The following is a 20219-nucleotide window of genomic DNA, read 5'->3' on the forward strand; positions in this document are numbered from 1 at the left end:
TCTATACTTTGCAATAAAAATAAAGGACTCTTTAAAAAAAAGTGAAAAGTTTGTTGCCCACAGAACCATCTGTCACTAATCATGGCTCAGGGCAAAGAATGATAATTAATAGCTTGAAACAGCTTGTCTCAGGTTTAGAAAGGATTATTAACTAGGGATGGTTCAGTGTGAGCACGGAGTAAAAGACAAAGCTGAGAAAGATTCATACTAAACAGAGTAAGCCTAATAAAATTAAAAAAAAATAAGTATTTGTCCATAAATTTGTAATTTACACATTTGCATGTATTCAGGCGGAAGGTAATTTTGATTTCTCCTTTGAGGGATGCACTGGTTATGTTTCTTATTTCTTATTGCTGTAAATATACTCATATCGCAACTGATGATGCTAACACTAATACTGTTACATTAGTTCACAGTTTTTTGTTGTTAAATTGATTTGTTTGAAAGGTATGGAAGGAAAGAAAGACACAGACAGACAGATGTCCCTCTCTGTACTGGCTTATTCTTCAGATGCCCACAACAGGCAGGGGATGGGCTGGCCCGAATCCTGGAGCCCAGATCTCAATCCAGATCTCTCACGTGCGTGGCAGGTTCCCAAGCAATTGCGTCAACACCTGCCTGCCCCCTAGGAAGCAAATAACAGGAAACTAGCAGAGCCAGAACTTGAACCTGCAAACTCCAGCACAGCATGTGGGCATTCCAAGAGATGTCTCAGCTCCTTTGCCAACACCAGTTTCCACTTTGAGGCTTTACATTTATTTGCAGAATCTTTCTGACTACTATTTTTTAAAAAATTCTCTCATATCCAATTTTCCTCATTTTTTCTTTCCTGTATTCATATGACCCCCCCCCTTTTTTTTATTTTTACTATTGTGAATCCTGCATTCTTAATGCTGTACACTGATAGGGATTAAAATCATCTTGTATAAGAACTCTGCAGAGATCCACATGCACTTCCCATTATATCTTGCTAACAACTAAAAGATGGCTAGGCCTTGGTAAAGTAGGTAACAACAACACATATCTAAGTGGTATTACAGAAACCCATAGATTCTAGAAACAGATATGTTGAGATACATACGAAAAGCAATCACTGGAACAAATTAAGTGAATTCAATGGTAAATATCTCATTAGAAATGATGTTCAAAGAAAGCTCGATATTTCTTTAATGAGGATACTCTGGTATGTCAGGAGTCCTCTGGAATATCATGGCCCATTTCTAATTATCTGGGTTATTTACATTGAATTTTCCATAGTGATGACTAAAAGCAATGAATAAATAAGGCATATTCCACTGCAAAGCAGAATGTGAAAAACAATGGAACGGAAGGCAGAAGCTGACTCAGCCATGGGGGTAGAGGTGGGATGGAGCCAAGCAGTTTTCACAAGTGTTGAGTCACAAAATAAAGGCATCAGAATCTGAGTTATTTGTTACAATTTTCAGTCCTGGTACTCCTGCCAGACATTATGAATAAAAAGTCTCGAGGTGTGGGGTAGTTATTCAAAAAACCTGTATAATTATTTCTGATAATATAATTGTGCAGGTGGGATTGGGTTACTGTGGATCCAGAAAATGTCCCAGAGTTCTCGCAGCTCCAAAGTTCTACATGTTGCCACAGGAAAACTTAATGTAAAACAGGCTTACTTACGAAGCATATGCTCTGGAGTTAGAATGCCTTACATACCTGTGGAACTCTGCTCTGTTTTCCTCCCTGCTTTCTGTTTTCAACTTAGATAGAGATAACTGTACCTATCTCAGAAGGTTGGTGTGCATGTGAGATAATTAAATTAGAAAAACATTAGATTTTATAAATGAACTAGATAATTATAAAGGCATTAAATGTTAGCCATTAGTATTTAATCACCACCACCACTACCTGAAATGACAGCACAATGATTATATTCCAGAAATCATGCAATAACATAGTTATGACACAATAACATAGCTATGACAGGAGCTGCTGACCAATGCTTTTTCTTGGGAAGTGAAAACTGGCTTATGCATATTGTTTTTTAAATTTTAATTCAGGGCCTGGTGCTTTAGTGTAGCAGTTAAAGTCCTGACCTTGAACGTGCCAGGATTCCATATGGGCGCTGGTTCTAATCCCATATGGGCACCGGGTCCCACTCAGCTCCCTGCCTGTGGCCTGGGAATGCTGTCAAGGGTGGCCCAAAGACTTGGGACGCTGCATCCATGTGGGAGACTTGGAGGAAGCTCCTGGCTCCTGGCTTCGGACTGGCTCAGCTCCAGCTGTTGTGTTGCTTGGGGAGTGAACCATCGGATGGAAGATCTTTCTCTCTGTTTCTCCTCCTCTCTGTATATCTGCCTTTCCCATAAAAATAAATAAATCTTTAAAAATATTTTAATTCAGTTTTGCTTTTATTTTTTATTTCAAAGCAGAGTTACAGAAAGAAGGTGAGAGACAGAGAGAAGTCTTCCATCTGCTTGTTCACTACTCACATGGCTGCAACAGCTGGAGCCCCTGCAACACAGGGGCTCAAGAACTTGAACCATTTGCTGCTGTTTTTCCAGGCCATAGCTCAGAGCAGCACTGGAAGCAGAGCAGCTGGGACACAAATAGGAGCCCATAGGAGATGCTGGCGCTATAGGCTTCGCCTACTCTGCCATGACACTGGCTCCGTGAGTACTGTTTCGTAGTCACTTCAGCATTCAGTCTAATCGAGTTAGCTATCTCAGGAAGGAATTTAATCTTTTATTTATGCATACACTTATATAAATGAGCCTTAAGAAGCACTTCTGGCTAACAGTTTGTAATTTTCGCATTTCAGTTTAGAAGCCACAAGGTAAATTTTGTAAAAGCTAAAAGGCTCCTTAAAAACAAGAATCTAGCGTCACCTTAATATAATTACTTTTGGTGTGAATTTTAAAAAGCCCATAACTGACATTATTATAAAATAAGGTTTGAACATGCCAAAAGATTACAGTCAAAGTGCTGGTCTATCTGGCAGTCTGGATAATCAATTGCAATTTTGACTAGAACCTAAATAATCTGAATAGGTCTCTGGTTTTGCAACACTTGATAATAATACAAACACACATTAGTTAAAATACACACCAAATTTATCTCTTCTGCATTGAAATCCTCAGCCAGGAAAGCAGTCCTAGTTAAAACTTCATGACGTTTAGTTTCATGAATCTGGTCCAGTTTAGTCCCTATCACCAGTAGTGGGATTTGGTTATCAGCAAACTGTTCCCGGTCATAATCCCTGTGATGAATAAAATGAAGAAGAAAATAGTATTTATATTTCCAATACAGATATGTAAAAATTAAAAGCAACTAGCATATATTATTACATTGATAATCAACTGATTCCTACTCATTCATTTGTTAATCTATCCTCATCATTTATCACTTTCCAACTATTTATCTAAATATTCAAAATTTGTTTGTGTCTCTTTTAAAAAAAAAGTTTAATTTAGTCTTACATATTTGAAAGAGATGAAGGGCTGCTGATTCACTCCACAACTACCAGAAATAGCTGATGCTGGACCTGGAAGGCAAAGCCATCCACGTCTCCCATATGGGAAGCAGGGACCCAGATATTTGCCTCATCGTCTGCTGTCTCCCAGAGCATACATTAGGAGAGGGCTGAGTTGGGATTGGAGCAAGGACTTAAAACTAAACTCTCGTCTAGGTGTTCCAAGGGTGGTTCAGCTACTGTGTCACAAGCCTGCCCCACCCTATCATTGTCCTTATAACATACTACTTTAACAACTGAGTATCCGCCTAGTGTATGGTAGCTGGCTTCCCTCAAAGGCATGAAAACCAGTAAGAACAGCTCAGAAAACTTTCAATGTAAAGACCGAGAACAGATTTAACCCATACAGAGAAAATTCCAGGAGCTTAGAAAATATTCAAACCTTTGCCAGAGGGGCAAAGAGTGAGCTTCTGGGTACTTTTGGGGGGGGGCATACATAAGCTCTATATATCTCCCATACACATTGGTGTCTATGAATAATAAAGAGAAACACATTATTTCAGGAAAACAAACAGGGAAGCTGAAAGCTAGAATAAATTAAATATAGATATTACATTCTGGGGACAGATGGATTAGACAAATGGAGATTGAAAGAAAGTGCTGAAATGCAAAAGGAAGAGTAAAAGAAAATAATTTAGTGGAGACAGTTACTTGCAGTGACACGAGAGCCATGGAAGACAGACCAGGCAATAAGGATTACTTGGGGTTAGTGGCCTTGGATTACTGCCTACTATAATCCTCTTACACCCGAAGGATACCCTGGCAATACAAATAATAGTTTCATTACTGCAAGGAACATAAGGCCCATTGTTGTTAATTTAAATTCTCTTCATTTTTAGAAGTAGAACAGATTTGGATTTCTGACATGTTATAAGTTGATTATATAACACCTAGCAAAAGATGATTTTGCACAATTCATGACAGTAAAATAATATTGCATAATCCAAGTCAATACAACCTAGTAAGGGCATAGCTACTTTTCTTCTGTTGATACTACTTTTCCTTCATTTTGAATAACCTGGATTGACTTTGTGGGGGCAAAGTTACTAAATCTTTATATTTTTCATTACAATCTTTATGCCCAACAGAGCCATAGCTACTGTTAGGCTTTGCAATACAATTATTTTAAACTATGTAAATCTCATAGAAATATTAATATGTTATTTATCCCATCAAAGCCAATAATAGCTGGAGTTCAAGGCCTTTGATTTTTCCTACCAACATCCACCCTGATTTAGGAGACATAGTCCAAAACTGAAATTTGATTGATTAGAGAATAAGATTTTAAGAATATCTTTGTGGGCCTGGCGTGGTGGCACAAGTGGTTAAGGTCCTCGCCTTGCATGCCCGGGATCCCATATGGGCGCGGGTTCTATCCTGGCAGCCCCACTTCCCTTCCAGCTCCCTGCCTGTGGCCTGGGAAAGCAGTCGAGGACGGCCCAAGGCTTTGGGACCCTGCGCCCACGTGGGAGACCCAGAAGAGGCTCCTGGCTTTGGACCGGCATAGTACCGGCCGTTGCGCTCACTTGGGGAGTGAATCATCGGACGGAAGATCTTCCTCTCTGTCTCTCCTCTCTGTATATCCGCCTTTCCAATAAAAAATGATAAAAATAAATCTTTAAAAAAAAAAAAGAATATCTTCGTTCAGGACTATTGGTTTTTTTCTGCACTCACTAATTTTGTCTCACATGAAAAATATTGCATATATTCTAAATATCATCTTTGGCACACAAATATCTCTACCACATAGGCTTGCATAATCTATTACACATTAACATACAAAATACATACATTTCTTTAGCTTTCTTTCATAAAATTTTACATCCAATTTAAAATCTGATCTTGAAATCTTTTTGTTTTAACCATTAAGTGAAAAGTTGGTGGGAGAATTTCACTATGGATGGATAAGGTTGATAAGTCTTTAACATCACGAAGACAGCACTATTTAAAAAACCTCTGCCTCTCTCAGACCCATTATATTTAACTACCACGTTAGAGAAGATGGAGGATTCAGGAAACAGGTTTAAAAGGCACTATAGAGATACAGTAACTCCAGTGGACCTGGTGATCTTTCTACTTTTCACAAGTTGGATGTTGTGATTAGTAGCGAATTCAGCCTGTAAACATAGAGTGGGCTAAAACTATGTCTTCTTAAGAACGGATGAAGAAAGGGCACAAAGGGAGGAGTACTGAGGGGAGCAGTGAAAGAGGGAAGTGTGCTATCTTCTTGGAACTGTACCTAAGGAATGTACAAAAATCTGTTCTCTTTACATCAATAAAAAAGAGACATTACAGAGATAAAAAAAAGCAAGAGCTAGAATACAAGAAACTACACAAGCAAGTCATCTTTGCCCACAAAGACATAATGAGTTAAAATAAAAAAGGAAGGGGAATGTTCTTTTATTTAGATACTACTGACTGAAAAAAATATAAATCAGTTGAATAAATTAAAATGATATTTACTAACTAAAGAATTATCAGGAATTTTTAGGTATGATAATTATATGTTGGATAGGTTCTAAAAATTCTTACCCTTTAATTAAGGTTACATAGAACAAGCATAATACATGAGGCATGAAGGATAATAACCCAGTTCAGGTCAAGCAAGACGGAGAGTGGCATGGGTATGAAGAAGTAAGACAGGTCATATATTCATAATTGTTGAAGCTGAGTGATGGGTATATGTGGGTTCCTTTTCAATTCCTTATATATTTGTTTTCTGAAATTCTTTACAATAAAAATTAGGTGATTGTATTAGGTGGAAAACACATAAGACTTACCTAGAATTTTTGTATATGGTTCATACTTTAGGCTGATAGAAGGAGCCTTGTTCCTACCCTGTCCTCATAGCCTACTTCCTTTGGTCTCCTATAGATGGCTTTTATTAGGTCCTGCTTCTCCTTTCACTAATCTTTATATAAGTACATACTTTTTTATACAACATGAGGTATATGATATATAATCACTGCATCTTGATTTTTTAAACCTATTAATGGAGGTCTTTTTGATTTTTTTAAATGTTGAACAGTACTCTGGTATGTGGATATATCATTTATTTAATGCATATTCTGATGGACATTAGAATTACATACAAATCTTTAGCTTTTTCAAAGAATGCATCAATGTAACAGCAATTCATTAATTTGCTTAATAGATCTATAGGTTCATCTCTGAGTCAAAATGAAGCTATTGGGTCAAAATGCAATTGTATTGCTTTTTTAAAATTGTGTCTTGTTTTGGTATGGCCACCTTAAATCCCTTGATAACAACACATATTTGTTTCTGAATGAATAATACATTATTTACTATTAATCATAAATATAAGAATAAATTTATTGAGCACAATAATTTTAACAGCAAGCAGCTGTAAAAAATCTAGGTGGATGAAGTATCAATGATGAAAAGAACTGAGACAGAAAACAGGAAATATCCATCTGGCTTTGACATAAGGCTTTTAAATTAGTTATGTTTCTCCCCTAGGAAGTCATCTAGGAATCCAGATGTATGCAGTTAAACATGTATTACATTTAGGTTTTATATAACAATCAGACCTCCATATAGCAAAGCTTTTCTCTGGCCGAAAAAACAGAAGCTGGAGTTCTGTACTCACCGAGATGGAAGTAAACTCATTCCTCTATTTACAGTGAATGCAACTATCAAATCTGGACAGAATGCATGAACCATATATTTTGGAAGTGAACACATTAAGGAAGAAGACCAGAATTTAAAGTGTCACTGAACCAGCAGCGAATTTATGGCTTTGTTTTCCTTCTATATAGCCTTTTAGGATGTAATGTAGCTTAAGATCCCAAAGCGGTCACTGTGTGTGCAGAGAACTCCAGAAGTCTGATAGTTCTGGCTTAAGGAACAAAAAAGGAAATTCCTAATGTTTGGCTATCATATGAAAATTTAGTGTCATAATTCTTCCCTCGAAAGTCAACTTTTGGGCAATTTCATGCTGATTGTGGCATAGCCACAAAAGGAATATCGAGGAACACAGAGTAATGTGAATCTCTTTTTTTGATTGGTGAAGCTGTAATCCCAAGAGGGTGGGGCAAAGTCTAAGTGCTTTTATGACTATTTTGTTTGTTGTCCTGCTATTTCACCCTGGACACAGGTGTGGTTGCAACCATGCATGATGCAGTAAATAAAGCCCTAGGGTTTTTTTTTTTTACTAGGGGACCAACAAAGAAGGCTCAGTAAACTGCAAAGTTTTAGGAGAGATTTTAGAGTATGGAGTTTGAAAAAGCTTCTCCATAAAGCAGTTCATGAAACCTTGGGCTCATCCTCAAGGTGGTATATGCATAGATGTGATCCTAATTAGTATACAAAAATACTGAGCCAGCAGAGACCAGCACTCCAGTTCCATATTGATCGTTTGGTAGCATACAAATATAAAATAACTGAAATCACACAAAGAAGGGTCCTTAGTCCATAACAACAATAAGCTAGAATGCAACAAAAGGTGAAAAGAACATCTATAAACACTTGGAAACTGAAAACATACATTTCTAAATAACCCATGAGGAAATATCAAGTAAGATTACTAGGTAACTTGAGCTAAATGGATGTTAAGATAAGACATAAAAACTCGTAGGATGCAGCTAAAGCAGTCTAAAAGGAACATTTATAAATTTAACTTTATATTAGCAAGAAGGAAAGGTTTCCAGGTATTAATCTAAGGTTTTACCTTAAGAAACAGAACTAAGAGAAAGCAAAATAAACACACAGTAAGAAGAAAGGAAGCAAGAACAGAAATCAATTAAACTGCATACAGTAAGCAACAGAGAAAAATTAAGGAAATGAGAACATTTTTGGGGAAAGACCCATAAAAATGATAAATCTCTAGCCAGTCTGATCAAAGCCAGAGAGAAGACACACATCACAAAAATCTGGAACAAAAAAATAGCATATCACTGCAGATATAAAAAAAAGTTTATACACAAATAATATAAGCAACTCTATTCATATAAATGCAATAACTTAAATGAAATTGATACATTCCTCAAGAATCATAAACTCCCAAACACTCTCAAGATTGAAACAGAAAGCTTGAATACTTTCATAGCTACTATGAAATTAAGTTTGTAATGAAATAACTTTGAAACAGGTAATCCCCAGTCCCCAAAGGCCTCTCCATTTAAGGAAGAAGCTATACCAAAACATAACCTTGTCAAGAAAACAGAAGAGAAAGGGATACTTCCAGCTTATTCTATGAAGCCAATATTATCCTCACACCAAGACCAATCATGACATTAAATGAACAAAATTTGCACACAAATTGTAAAATCCAGTAGCAAAATGGAGCCACTTTGGTTTAGGCAAGCATATGTTTGCTAACCTGTTCTTTATGCTTCTGTATAAAATGCTTTGTCAGTTTCCTGCTTCTTGGTCCAGATCACTAGGCTAACATGGCCGGCTAGCAATCCTCGGTTCCCAGGAATCAGTATTGTAGGATTTATTTACCCATTACTCCCATGGCAGCCTCCTGTGGCTGTCCAAATCACCTGGTTCCCACGGCTGTATAATTCACTCTTTGTATAAGAATCCATCTCACTTCCACCTTGGGATCACTCTCTGACTGCAAGGAGAGCTGACCCCAACCATTTGATTTATCTGCCTCCTCAATAAACTTTGCTGCTTAGCAGAGTTGTGTGGGCTGCACTTCTTGGGAAGAAGCTCGTGTTGGATGCAACACCAATTCCCTCATAAATGTGGACAAAAGCCCTCAAGAAAATATTAACAAATCAAAGCCAGCTATAAGTAAATGAATAATACTACATGACCAAGAAATAGAAGGTTGGTTTCATATTTGAAAACCAATCAATCTAATCCATCACACTACTGGTCTAAAGAAATCCATGTGTCCTTACCAACTGATACAGAGAAAGTTTTTGACAAAGCATAAGTTCGTAACAAACCTAGCAGCAACTTAGGAATATAAAGAACATTTCTTCAACTGATAAATGATATCAACAGAAACCTACATCACGCACTATAAAAAAGACTGGTCACTTTTTATATCAGGAACAAGATAAAAATGTTCAATTCCACCACTTCTATTTAGCACCACACTAGAAGTCATAGTGCAATAAGTCAAGAAATAAACAGTACAGGAGCAGGTTGAAAAAGAGGAAATAAACCTGTCTTTGTGGAACATCTTAAGGATTCCAGTAAAAACTCTGGTCAAAGGATACAAGGTCAGTACTAAAATTCTTTTTACTTTATAGTACCAGCAACACACAATTTTAAGCTGATGTTAAAAAATTATATTATTTATAATATCTTTAAAATATGTTCTTTGATATAAAATTAAGTAAAATATATATAGGATTTCTGTGCCCAAAACTATAAAGTGCTGACACTTGTAAAAGAAATCAAAATGAACTAAATGAAAGGAGAGGCATAATGTGTTCATGAATTAGAAGATGTCACAGAATAAGAATGTTAATTTTATCTGATTTATGGATTTGATGCAATTTCAATTAAAATCCAAATTGAATTTTTGCTCATACATACAACTTGATTCTCAAATTTTTTGTGGGCCTAGCATGACGGCTTAATGGCTAAATCCTTTCCTTGTATCTACTGGGATTCCATAGAGGCACCGGTTTGTGTCCTGGCTGGTCCACTTTCCATCCAGCTCCCTGCTTGTGGCCTGGAAGGGCAATGGAGAATGGCCCAAAGCCTTGGGACATGCATCCAGGTGGGAGACCTGGAAGAAGTTCATTGCTCCTGGCTTCTGATCCTCAGCTCTGGCCATTGTAGCCACTTGGGGACTGAACCAGAGGATGGATGATCTTTCTCTCTGTATCTTCATGTTGCTGTATATCTGCCTTTCCAATGAAAAAATAAATCTTTAAATAAAGTTTTTTTGGTGTGTGTGTGAAAAGATTAAACCATTTTGTAGAACAAAGTGAAAGGAACCATACTACCTAATTTTAAAATGCACTATTATCATGCAACAATGACAGTATAGTACTAGTGAAATAATGGATACATAGATCAATGGAACAGAATTAGAATTCAGAAACAGACCCATACAAATATATTCAATTAGCTTTTGGCAAAGAAGATAAAATAATTCAGCTGAGAAATGATAAACTTTTCAACACTGTAGGAACAATCGGACATTCACAGGCAAATATTAATGTGAGCCAAAATCTCACATCTTATTGAAAACTAACTTTAGGTCAAATATCTAATTGTAAGCCTAAAACTATAAAATTTGTAGGAGACAAAAATCTGTTTGGATCTTGGATTAGGCAAGGAGTTCTCAGAAATGGTAATATATCATAATCCATATGGGAAAAATTGAGAAGTTAGGTATCATTAGAATGAAAACTACTGACGTGTTAAAGCAATTGTTAAGTGAATAAAAGGAGGAGTTCGTTTTGTGGTGCAAAACATTAAGAGCTGCCTGCAGTATCTGCATCGATAGGGGTGCTGGGACAAGTCCTGCCATTCCCAATCTGACCCATTCAGGCCCTTGCAAATGCACATGGGAAAGCAGTGGAAAATGGCCCAAGTCCTTGAGTCGCTGCAACCATGTGGGAGACGCAGGTGAAGCTCCTGGCTCCTGCCTTGCCTGGTCTGGCCCAGCCATTGCAGCTGTTTAGGAAAGTGAACTAGCAGATGGAAGATCTCTGTTTCTCCGATGCTCTCACAACTCTGACTTTCAAATAAATAAACCTTAAAAAAATAATGAATGAAATGCTTTCTTTTACTACAAAGTAGAAAGTATTAGCTCAGTGAGATAAGCCAGTCTCCACAAAAAGATAAATACTGTGCATTTTATCTGATTTGTGGTAATACACAGAGTCTAAAAAAATGTCATCTACATGAGTGAGATTGCCATACTGAGATGTGATTGCTGCTTGTAGCCTTTGTCTGAGGCATAGTTTCTTTTTGTCCTACTAGCTATTTGCTGAATTCTTAAGGGAGTGTTAAGCCTGTGACTATGAAGTGACCTAAAAGTATGTCATTGTAACAACAAAAAAAAAAAAACACCAGAACTAAACAAGAAGAAAGTTAGGAGGGGAAATTGGGGAGGAGAGAGGGTAGAGTAGGAATTATCACTACACTACTATATCTTTATTGTGAAATACATGAAATGTGTTCACTTTACATATATATGTATATGTATATGTATATGTATAGAAAAGCTATAAAAAGAAAGAATAAGAAGATATTTGCATATTAAAATACAAAGTATTATTTTGAAGAATATATTTTACAATTATGTAGGGTATAGGATCCCCCTGGCAAAATTCCCTCCCCTCAACTGATTTTGCCCAAATTGTAGAAACCATTTCAAGCCAACTGTGAAGTAATTCTGGTCTTACCCATTTGTCACTAAGACTCCAGTTGGCACCAAATCCCTGTTTAGAGCTTCCAGTGACCAACGATACAAGTTTTGGGATGACTTCTTATTTGTTAAGTCATGCACTAAAATAATTCCTAAAAGAATCAGAGAAAATAATATCAGTGCTTTTTCATTTAATATTTGGCAAAGTGAAGTTAGAAAGTGCAAGCATTAGGTTGCTTAATGAATCTGGCATTCTAATGTCCATAACCAAACCAGGAACAGTTATTTAAAGATGGCCTTTACAAACATTTACATATAGTTAACTTAAAGTTTTTGTCAGTTATATAACTTATTTTCCCCAAAAGTTAACATACTTCTTAACTTTTAGAATGTCTTCTCTTATTCTTTTTTTTTTTTTTTAAGATTTATTTATTTTTATTGCAAAGTTAGATATACAGAGAGGAGGAAAGACAGGAAGGTCTCCATCCGTGACTGCAAAGGCTGGAGCTGAGCCAATCCAACGCCAGGAGCCTGGAACTTCCTCCAGGTCTCCCACATGGGTGCAGGGTCCCAAGGCTTTGGGCTATCCTCAACTGCATTCCCAAGCTACAAGCAGGGAGCTGGATGGGAAGCAGGGCTGCTGGGATTAGAATCAGCACCCATATGGGATCCTGACTCGTTCAAGGTCAGGACTTTAGTTGCTAGGTCACGACGCTGGGCCCTCTACTCTTACTTATTCAACACTTCCTGAATGCTTGCTTCATTGCTGATCCCAACAGCAGAATCATCTCATTAATCAAGAGTGTCAAAGTGACTTCAGGTGCCTAAGAAATCATATTTATTCAAAAAGGTACACTGCTTCTACATTTGCACAGTACTGCCATTGACATTACCTCTACTTACCACAAACACTATGTCACACAAATTAATAAAATTGTATGAATTTGTCACAAATGTTATTTATTAGCTGATAAAACATTGTCCCATAGATCATCCAGGCCTAATCAAAAGCTTAATTGTCTACTTTTTTAAGAGGTTTAGTTAATAATGTAAAAGAAATATACCACTAGAAGAAAACATGAAAAGATTTAAAGAGTATGAATAGCAGAAAATACATGAGGCTTAGCTGGCATTGTGGCACAGTGGGTTAAGCTTTAGTTTGAGATGTCAGCATCCCAGTTCAAGTTCCAGCTACTGCATTTTGATCCAAGGACCTGCTAATGAACCTGGGAAGTAATGTATTATGGCCCAAGTAGCTGGCACACTGTAACACATGTGGGAGACCCAGATGGAGGTTGGGGCTCCTGGCTGCAGCCTCACCCACACTGGCTGTTATTGCAATTCAGGGAATGATTCAAGAGAACATTCATTCTCTCTCTCCTTCCCTCTCTAGATTCTGCCTTTCAAAGAAATATTTAAAAATAAGAAAAATACATAGATTTTTTTGGAGAGATTAAGAAAAAGTAACAAAATTCAATGAAACTAAAAATTCAATGAAACAGAATCAATTAAGATCCTAGATAGAAAGGCTGAGTAGGCAATTACATTAACATACAGAAGAGAAAAACCCTTAATGCCCACTAGAATTTAGAATATCACTGGTCAAAAAACTGGGCTTTGAAACTTGCAATTCTTTCCTATATTACAAAGACTCTTCTGTGAAAAGGTACATGAAACTGGTAGTTCTTCCATCTTCAAGGTGTGGTATATGTGAATTTGAAAAACAAGGGTGGAAAAGGTAGGGCTAACTGGCTTCTGGGTTTTTTTCACAGCTATCTGTGTAACTAAGGTGTTTGTGCAACTTACAGTTGATTCACTCCAGAAAAGCTGAGACAAATCTTTATCTCTTGTAGTGTCTGGAACAAGTAGAGATTTAACTCTTGCTTCAGTATCCAAACTGTGTTCACTCTAGTTTTCATAATGAAAGATTCCAATAAACATCAAAGGCAGATTATAAAAAAAGAATAAAGGGCTCCCATTAAGGAAAGCAGCTAATATATATTCAATATAGACATGCCAGCTCTTTTGTTTTACATGCAATCTAATTTAATTTTCAGAATGGTTCAATGCAGTAAGAATTATTATCTTCATTATACATATGAAGAAAGCAAGGCTGAAAAAAGCTGAGTAACTTTCCTTCAGTATACATGGTAGGTGGGGTAGTCAGAAATTACAATTAGGGGCCCGGAGCGGTGGCCTAGCAGCTAGTCCTCACCTTGAATGTGCTGGGATTCCATATGGGCACTGGTTCTAATCCCAGAGCCCTGCATCCCATCCAGCTCCCTGCTTGTGGCCTGGGAAAGCAGTCGAGGATGGCCCAAAGCTTTGGGACCCTGCACCCACGTGGGAGACCTGGAGGAGGTTCCTGGCTCCTGGCTCCAGATTGGCGCTGCTCCAGCCATTGTGGTCACTTGGGGAGTGAATCATCGGACGGAAGATCTTCCTCTCTGTCTCTCCTCTTCTCTGTATATCTGACTTTGCAATAAAAATAAATCTCCATAAAAAAAAAAGAAATTAGAATCAGGTAATCTGAGAGTGGTAAAAGATTGGGAGAAAACAGAGCAAAATCTCACTTCAGGGCAAAGAATTGGCAGATATTTTTTTTTCCTTTTCTATTTTTTTCTGACATAAATATCACAAAATGATGGCTTGGATTTTTGGAACATGAAAGTGAAAGCATTACCACAGAGTAGGCTAGCTATGAGATGAACAGAGAACAGTTTATTTGTGCATTGTTTTCCTAATTCTTCTTTCATCAGGGCTGAGGGCTCTTGCTTTATAGAACATGAGCTAGAAGAGCCAGATGGAAGAAGTCAGAATGACAGTTGATGCGAATGTTCTAATTTTGACAGAAGCAGACACAATTTACAGGTTTCCTTCTATAATTACCAGCCTGGCTCATCCGAGTGGGAGTCGGTAGGATACTGAGGCACGAAAGCTCTCACTGAGCACAGGAGTGCACATTTGAGTGGGTAATTCCTATACTCTGTTTCTCAGGTAATTGAGGATGGTAGACAGCATGAAGGGCCTTGTATGCGTCTATCAAAACTAGGGCAAAAGAATACAGAAACAGGGTTATCAATAATAAGTTTTTTTTTTTAATTAAGAAACTGGAATATGTCTCTGTCTCTTTGCAACACTAACATAGCATGTATATGTAATTCCTTCAATAATATTAAGAGAGAAAACAAATTACCCATGAAGAGTAGGTATATTAGAAATAATAAAACAGAGCCCGGCGCAGTAGCCTAGTGGCTAAAGTCCTCGCCTTGAACACATCAGTATCCCATATAGGTGCCGGTTCTAATCCTGGTGGCTTTGCTTCCCATCCAGCTCCCTGCTTGTGGCCTGGGAAAGCAGTCCAGGACAGCCCAAAGCCTTGGGACCCTGCACCCGTGTGGGAGCCCTAGAAGAAGTTCCTGGCTCCTGGCTCCAGATGGGTGCAGCTCCAGCACTGCAGCTGCTTGGGGAGTGAACCATCAGAGGGAAGATCTTTCAGTCTATCTCTCCTCCTCTATGTATGCCTGACTTTGTAATGAAAATAAAATAAATCTTAAAAAAAAGGAATGATACAAGAATGTAAGGCACAAAGGTGCTAAGTAAATGCAACCTTTCCCTAATTATGGAATGTAATCTAAGCACAGCACACACGAGCTCTTAGCAATGGCATTTACCAGGAGGGAAGGACTGAGATACCAAAGCTTTTCAGAGACTCATCAAACACAAGTTGAAACTGTATTCTGCATTTTAAAAAAGGCTTTAAAAAGTAAAGAGAGATGATAAACAAATTCTACACAGAAATTACAAATGTAGTTTGTTTGGTCCCTTAGTACAGCCTAGGCACTTTGGACCAAAAGTGGGCCCTCTCTAACACATCTCCTATGGAAGTTTTCTTGAAGTATTTAAATATCTAAAACTACATGCAATTTCTGCTCCCTTCAAAACTCCCCTAAGCATTTCTTTATATAGGACTCTGTTTAAGTGGCACGGAAAGAAATTTTTGTATCTCTGTGGTATCTGGTGTAGGGCTAAAGGACTCTTAATGGTCTTACTGCACTTAATTTAACTGAATGGAACAACAGCACTTAAGGGACACAGTGTTCTGAATGTTGATGCAATTTTATTCCTCAGTATTTAGTTTATGACAATAATATAAATAGAAAAACTTAGACCAAGCAGATGTTTACTATTCTGAACTATATGGTTAGAATCTAGAAACATAAAATGGAATGTGACATGCACAATGAAATCAGGAGCTGTGAGTATATTAAAACCTTCTAAATTTAAATGAATCTTGAGTGTTACAATATCTCATGTAAAATCATTTACACTTTTAGATAATTACTCTATAGCAGACATAAAAATTTACCATTTACAGAGTTGTAGAATACCGCTCTTGTGCTTTTCACACTGCTGGCACTGCCCACAGAGCCACCAACATCCCACAATTCTATATAGTAGGCCTTCTCTTCCGGCGTTCCTTCTTTGTAGTCATGAATCTAACAAGTCAATCAATTCAATAGTTAGTACAGCCACTAAGCAAACTCCTAAACATGGTCATTCCAGTTAAAGCATTGCAGGTGCCATATTAGCCTGTTTCTCTGACTCTCTGATCACCATCTCCTATCTTTGAAGTTTACTATTAACATTCCAACTCTGATCAAATTTGATCACAGAGAGCCATACAGTTAACTGAGCCACATCCACATCTTTCATATTTTCCACTTCCATTTCCAAAGTCTTACTTCCTTCCTAATTAGGCAAAAATTCCAAGCCGTGTCATTACAGTCACTTCTTTGTCCCTGTTTCACACTGCACGCCTTTGGCAAAATTTCAACCTGAGTTCTATGCACCATTCCCCTGACTCCATATTCACAATCTAGTTAGCTGTAGGTGGAGCCCAGACTAACCACACACAAGCTCACAGAATTCATTTCTAATTCCAGGATACTGTTGGAACCATACTTCAACCAGTTCCAGAGCACACTGACCCATTTCCTTTCCAAGGTAACTATTTCATACTTTTCCTCTTGCAAAATTTGGAATATTTCTTATCCTTCCTAAATCACAGCTAATATCTGCTGCCTAGCACATGTCAGTGGTTAAGGTCCTCACCTTGCATGCTGGGATCCCATATGGGCGCCGGTTCTATCCCGGCAGCCCCGCTTCCCTTCCAGCTCCCTGCCTGTGGCCCGGGAAAGCAGTCGAGGACGGCCCAAAGCTTTGGGACCCTGCACCCGCGTGGGAGACCCAGAAGAGGCTCCTGGCTTTGGACCGGCATAGTATCGGCCATTGTGCTCACTTGGGGAGTGAATCATCGGACAGAAGATCTTCCTCTGTCTCTCCTCTCTGTATATCCGCCTTTCCAATAAAAAAATAATAAAAATAAATCTTAAAAAAAAATACGGATTTCTAGAAGCTGCCCTCCCACAACAGACACTTTCCTGTGTCGATGCCACATAATCTGCTTTGCCTTCTGTTAGGATCTTAGGCTGCCTGTGTCTCCAGGACTAAAACCTCTTCTGTGCATGAAATCCTATCTCCATTTCCTTCCTCAAACAGGAAGTTCTACCATTTCCCCCTGCTCATCAATTTTTCCCTCTCCGGTGAATAACTGTCACCAACACATAAACATGTCACAATTTTTCCCGTCTTAAACAAGCTTATATTCTCTTCACCTCATGTACTCTTGATATGCAACATTTTTGTTCCTTTTCCCAGAAAAGCACCCCAATTGTTCTTACCTCTAATTCTTTCTCTTGTAAAGATTTATTTGAAAGGTAGACTTACAGAGAGAAGGAGAGATATACAGAGATCTTCTACTGGTGGTTCATTCTTCAAATGGTCACAACAGCTGGGGGTGGACCAGGCCAAAACTAGAGCTCAGGAGCTTTATTTGGGTCTCCCACAGGGGTGGCAGGAACCCAAGCATGTCAGCCAACTTCCAGTTCATTCTTTAGGCTATTAGCATGGAGCTGGATGAGAAATAGAGCAGCTCATACACAACCTGCAGCCCATGTGAGATGCCCAGCAGCAGTTTTATCCTCTATACCAAACAATATTGGCTCCTCACAGTCTCTTTTTAAATTAAAAAAAAGTTTTTGAATTTATTATTATTTTTTATTGGAAAGTCATATACAGAGAGGAGGAAAGACAGAGAGGAATATCTTCCGTCCGATGATTCACACAAGTGACTGTGATGGCTGGAGCTGCACCAATCTGGAGCCAGGAGCCAGAAGACTCTTTTGGGTCTCCCACACAGGTGCAGGGTCCCAAGGCTTTAGGCTATCCTCGACTGCTCTCCCAGGCCACAAGCAGGGAGCTGGATGGGAAGTGGAGCTGCTGGGATTGAGCCAGCACCCATATGGGATCCTCGTGCGTTCAAGGTGAAGACTTCAGCCACTAGGCTATTGCACCAGGACCCTCTTTTAAAAATTTTTAAATCGAATTTCTCCCCATCTAGTATTTTAGTGAACCATTCCAGGTGTAAGCCACCACTTGCATCCATATTGCTGACTTCAATGGTCAATTAACAGTTTCATTTTGCCTCACTTTTCTCTAAACTTGTTTTAAATATCTAATGCTGCCTCCCATAAAAAGATTCATCTGAGAATAGCCATTATGTAATACCTTTCCCAGGTAGTATATTCTCTGGCTTAACAATGTACCAAGTCTTGGCCAGCACTCTCTGGTTATGCGTCCTCCCAAAATAATTGACTCACCCATTCTCTTCTCTACCACAAATGCATTCCCTGATTATATCACTTCCAAGTTTCTTTCCAAACAGAAATTGTCCTCCTTTTTTTTTCCAATTCACTTAATTGATATTCTTCAAGTTTAAATTAATTCATATGGAATGAATTCTCAGAATTTTAAACTAGTAGCTTCCAGCTGGTGGTTATGACATTCTGTCTTTTACATGGATGAGTAACATCCAAGGGAAAGCTTGACATTTAACAATTATTGTTCTTGAAACAATAAGTAGTACCTTGGTGCATGTCAAGAGCCCAATTGAACAGGGATGACATCAAACTACAGGAAATGTGTTTCATTTGTAAACTGCATCATCAAGGGCCTGCTGCTTTAACAATAATTGTTGTTCTTACAAGTACACAATGAAGGATTTTATCAAAAAGAAGCAAAAATACATGCTGACCACTGAATGAGAAAATGACCCTGAACACTGCTGTCACATCAGACTTCCTCATTTACTGAGCTCTTGATATTTTTAGTGAAGTAAGTGTCTTTTTTTCCTGCTTGCTATTTGTTAAATTCTTTACCTAATAGAGTGTTAAGATTGTGCTTGTGAACTGAATGTATGTCGCTGTAAACATTTCAAAAAGAAAGGAGGAGAGTGGGTGGAGAATCTGGAAGCAGGGAGGGTAGGGTGGAAAGTATCAGTATGTACCTAAATCTGTGATGTGAAGTTAGTCTAGCTTATATAAATAAAATAACTTAAAATTAAAGAAGAAGAAAGCCAAATGTAAAGTATACACAAAAGGTTATACCTCATGGGGGAGTTCATGCATTATTAGTAACTACTGAAAAGGAAAAAATTTAGTAAAGGAAATGAGAAACCTTAAGAAATAGCACTGAATAGTGTAGATGTTACTAAGTTTGGTTAAGTATCTGTGCCTGCAGAATCACTGCTAAAAAGAGGAAGGAATGTTGGAAGTTTTGGGAGGTAAATGCGGGAAGAGGACAGAAAAAAGTAATTAGAAAAATATACCAGAAGTTCGCTTGTCCTATTCACGGCTATACTTTCAATTTCTTGCAGTGTCTGGTTCCTAGCAGTTATGAAAATAAACAACTGGGTGAAGGAATAGTATAAAATTTACTGTTAATTCCTTTTTGCTTCCAGGAATTTCTTTTGCCTTCAGTCATTTCCTTTACCTAAAAAAATAAACTGCTTTCTCTTCTGTTTTGAACTCATTTATTCTTTGATTTAATCTCTAAACTTTATGAAGGAGTCATTGAAATGTGTTTATACTCTCTGATACAACATCTGGTTTCTACACTAACATGCTGTGGGATTTTGAAAGTCAACAATGATGTCAACATTACCAAATTCAAATTTTTAAAGTTTTCTCAATTTTTATATCTCTATAGTCTTTCATACTAAAACGCTATTCTTCATGCATGAAGTTTTCCTCTTTCTGCATTCTTGTGAAAGTTCATCTCTTGGCTCTCCTTCCATCTTTTGAATTGATCTTGCTCTGATCCCTCTTTCACCTTAAGCTTTCTAAATCTTCCAATATTCTACCTTTTCTTTCTTTTGTTAAAAAAAAATCTTATGAACCCTCATGATTCTGCATTATCTCAACAAAAGTGTCTCCAACTCAGAATTCTCTCTTAAACTTTGTCCAAATGGTTTCTGGACGACTTCTGCAAGGTAGCTCATGGATGCTC

At 37.8% G+C, this 20219-nt stretch overlaps 1 protein-coding gene across 2 annotated transcripts in view; it reads right to left on the reverse strand.

Moving 5' to 3' along the window:
* Positions 1-20219, reverse strand: part of RABL3 (RAB, member of RAS oncogene family like 3) — a 42005-nt gene that overhangs the window by 9766 nt on the left and 12020 nt on the right. For both annotated transcript variants that reach the window (XM_041002911.1, XM_041002910.1), the window contains exons 3-5: positions 16180-16309; positions 11848-11962; positions 3079-3229 (exon numbers count right to left, since the gene is read on the reverse strand). In XM_041002911.1, coding sequence (XP_040858845.1) covers positions 3079-3229; positions 11848-11962; positions 16180-16309 — 396 coding nt within the window. The remainder of the gene's footprint in view (positions 1-3078; positions 3230-11847; positions 11963-16179; positions 16310-20219) is intronic.

This window comes from Ochotona curzoniae, unplaced genomic scaffold, assembly GCF_017591425.1.
Source record: "Ochotona curzoniae isolate NIBS_2020 unplaced genomic scaffold, NIBS_Ocur_1.0 scaffold_2587, whole genome shotgun sequence".
NCBI lineage: Eukaryota > Metazoa > Chordata > Mammalia > Lagomorpha > Ochotonidae > Ochotona > Ochotona curzoniae.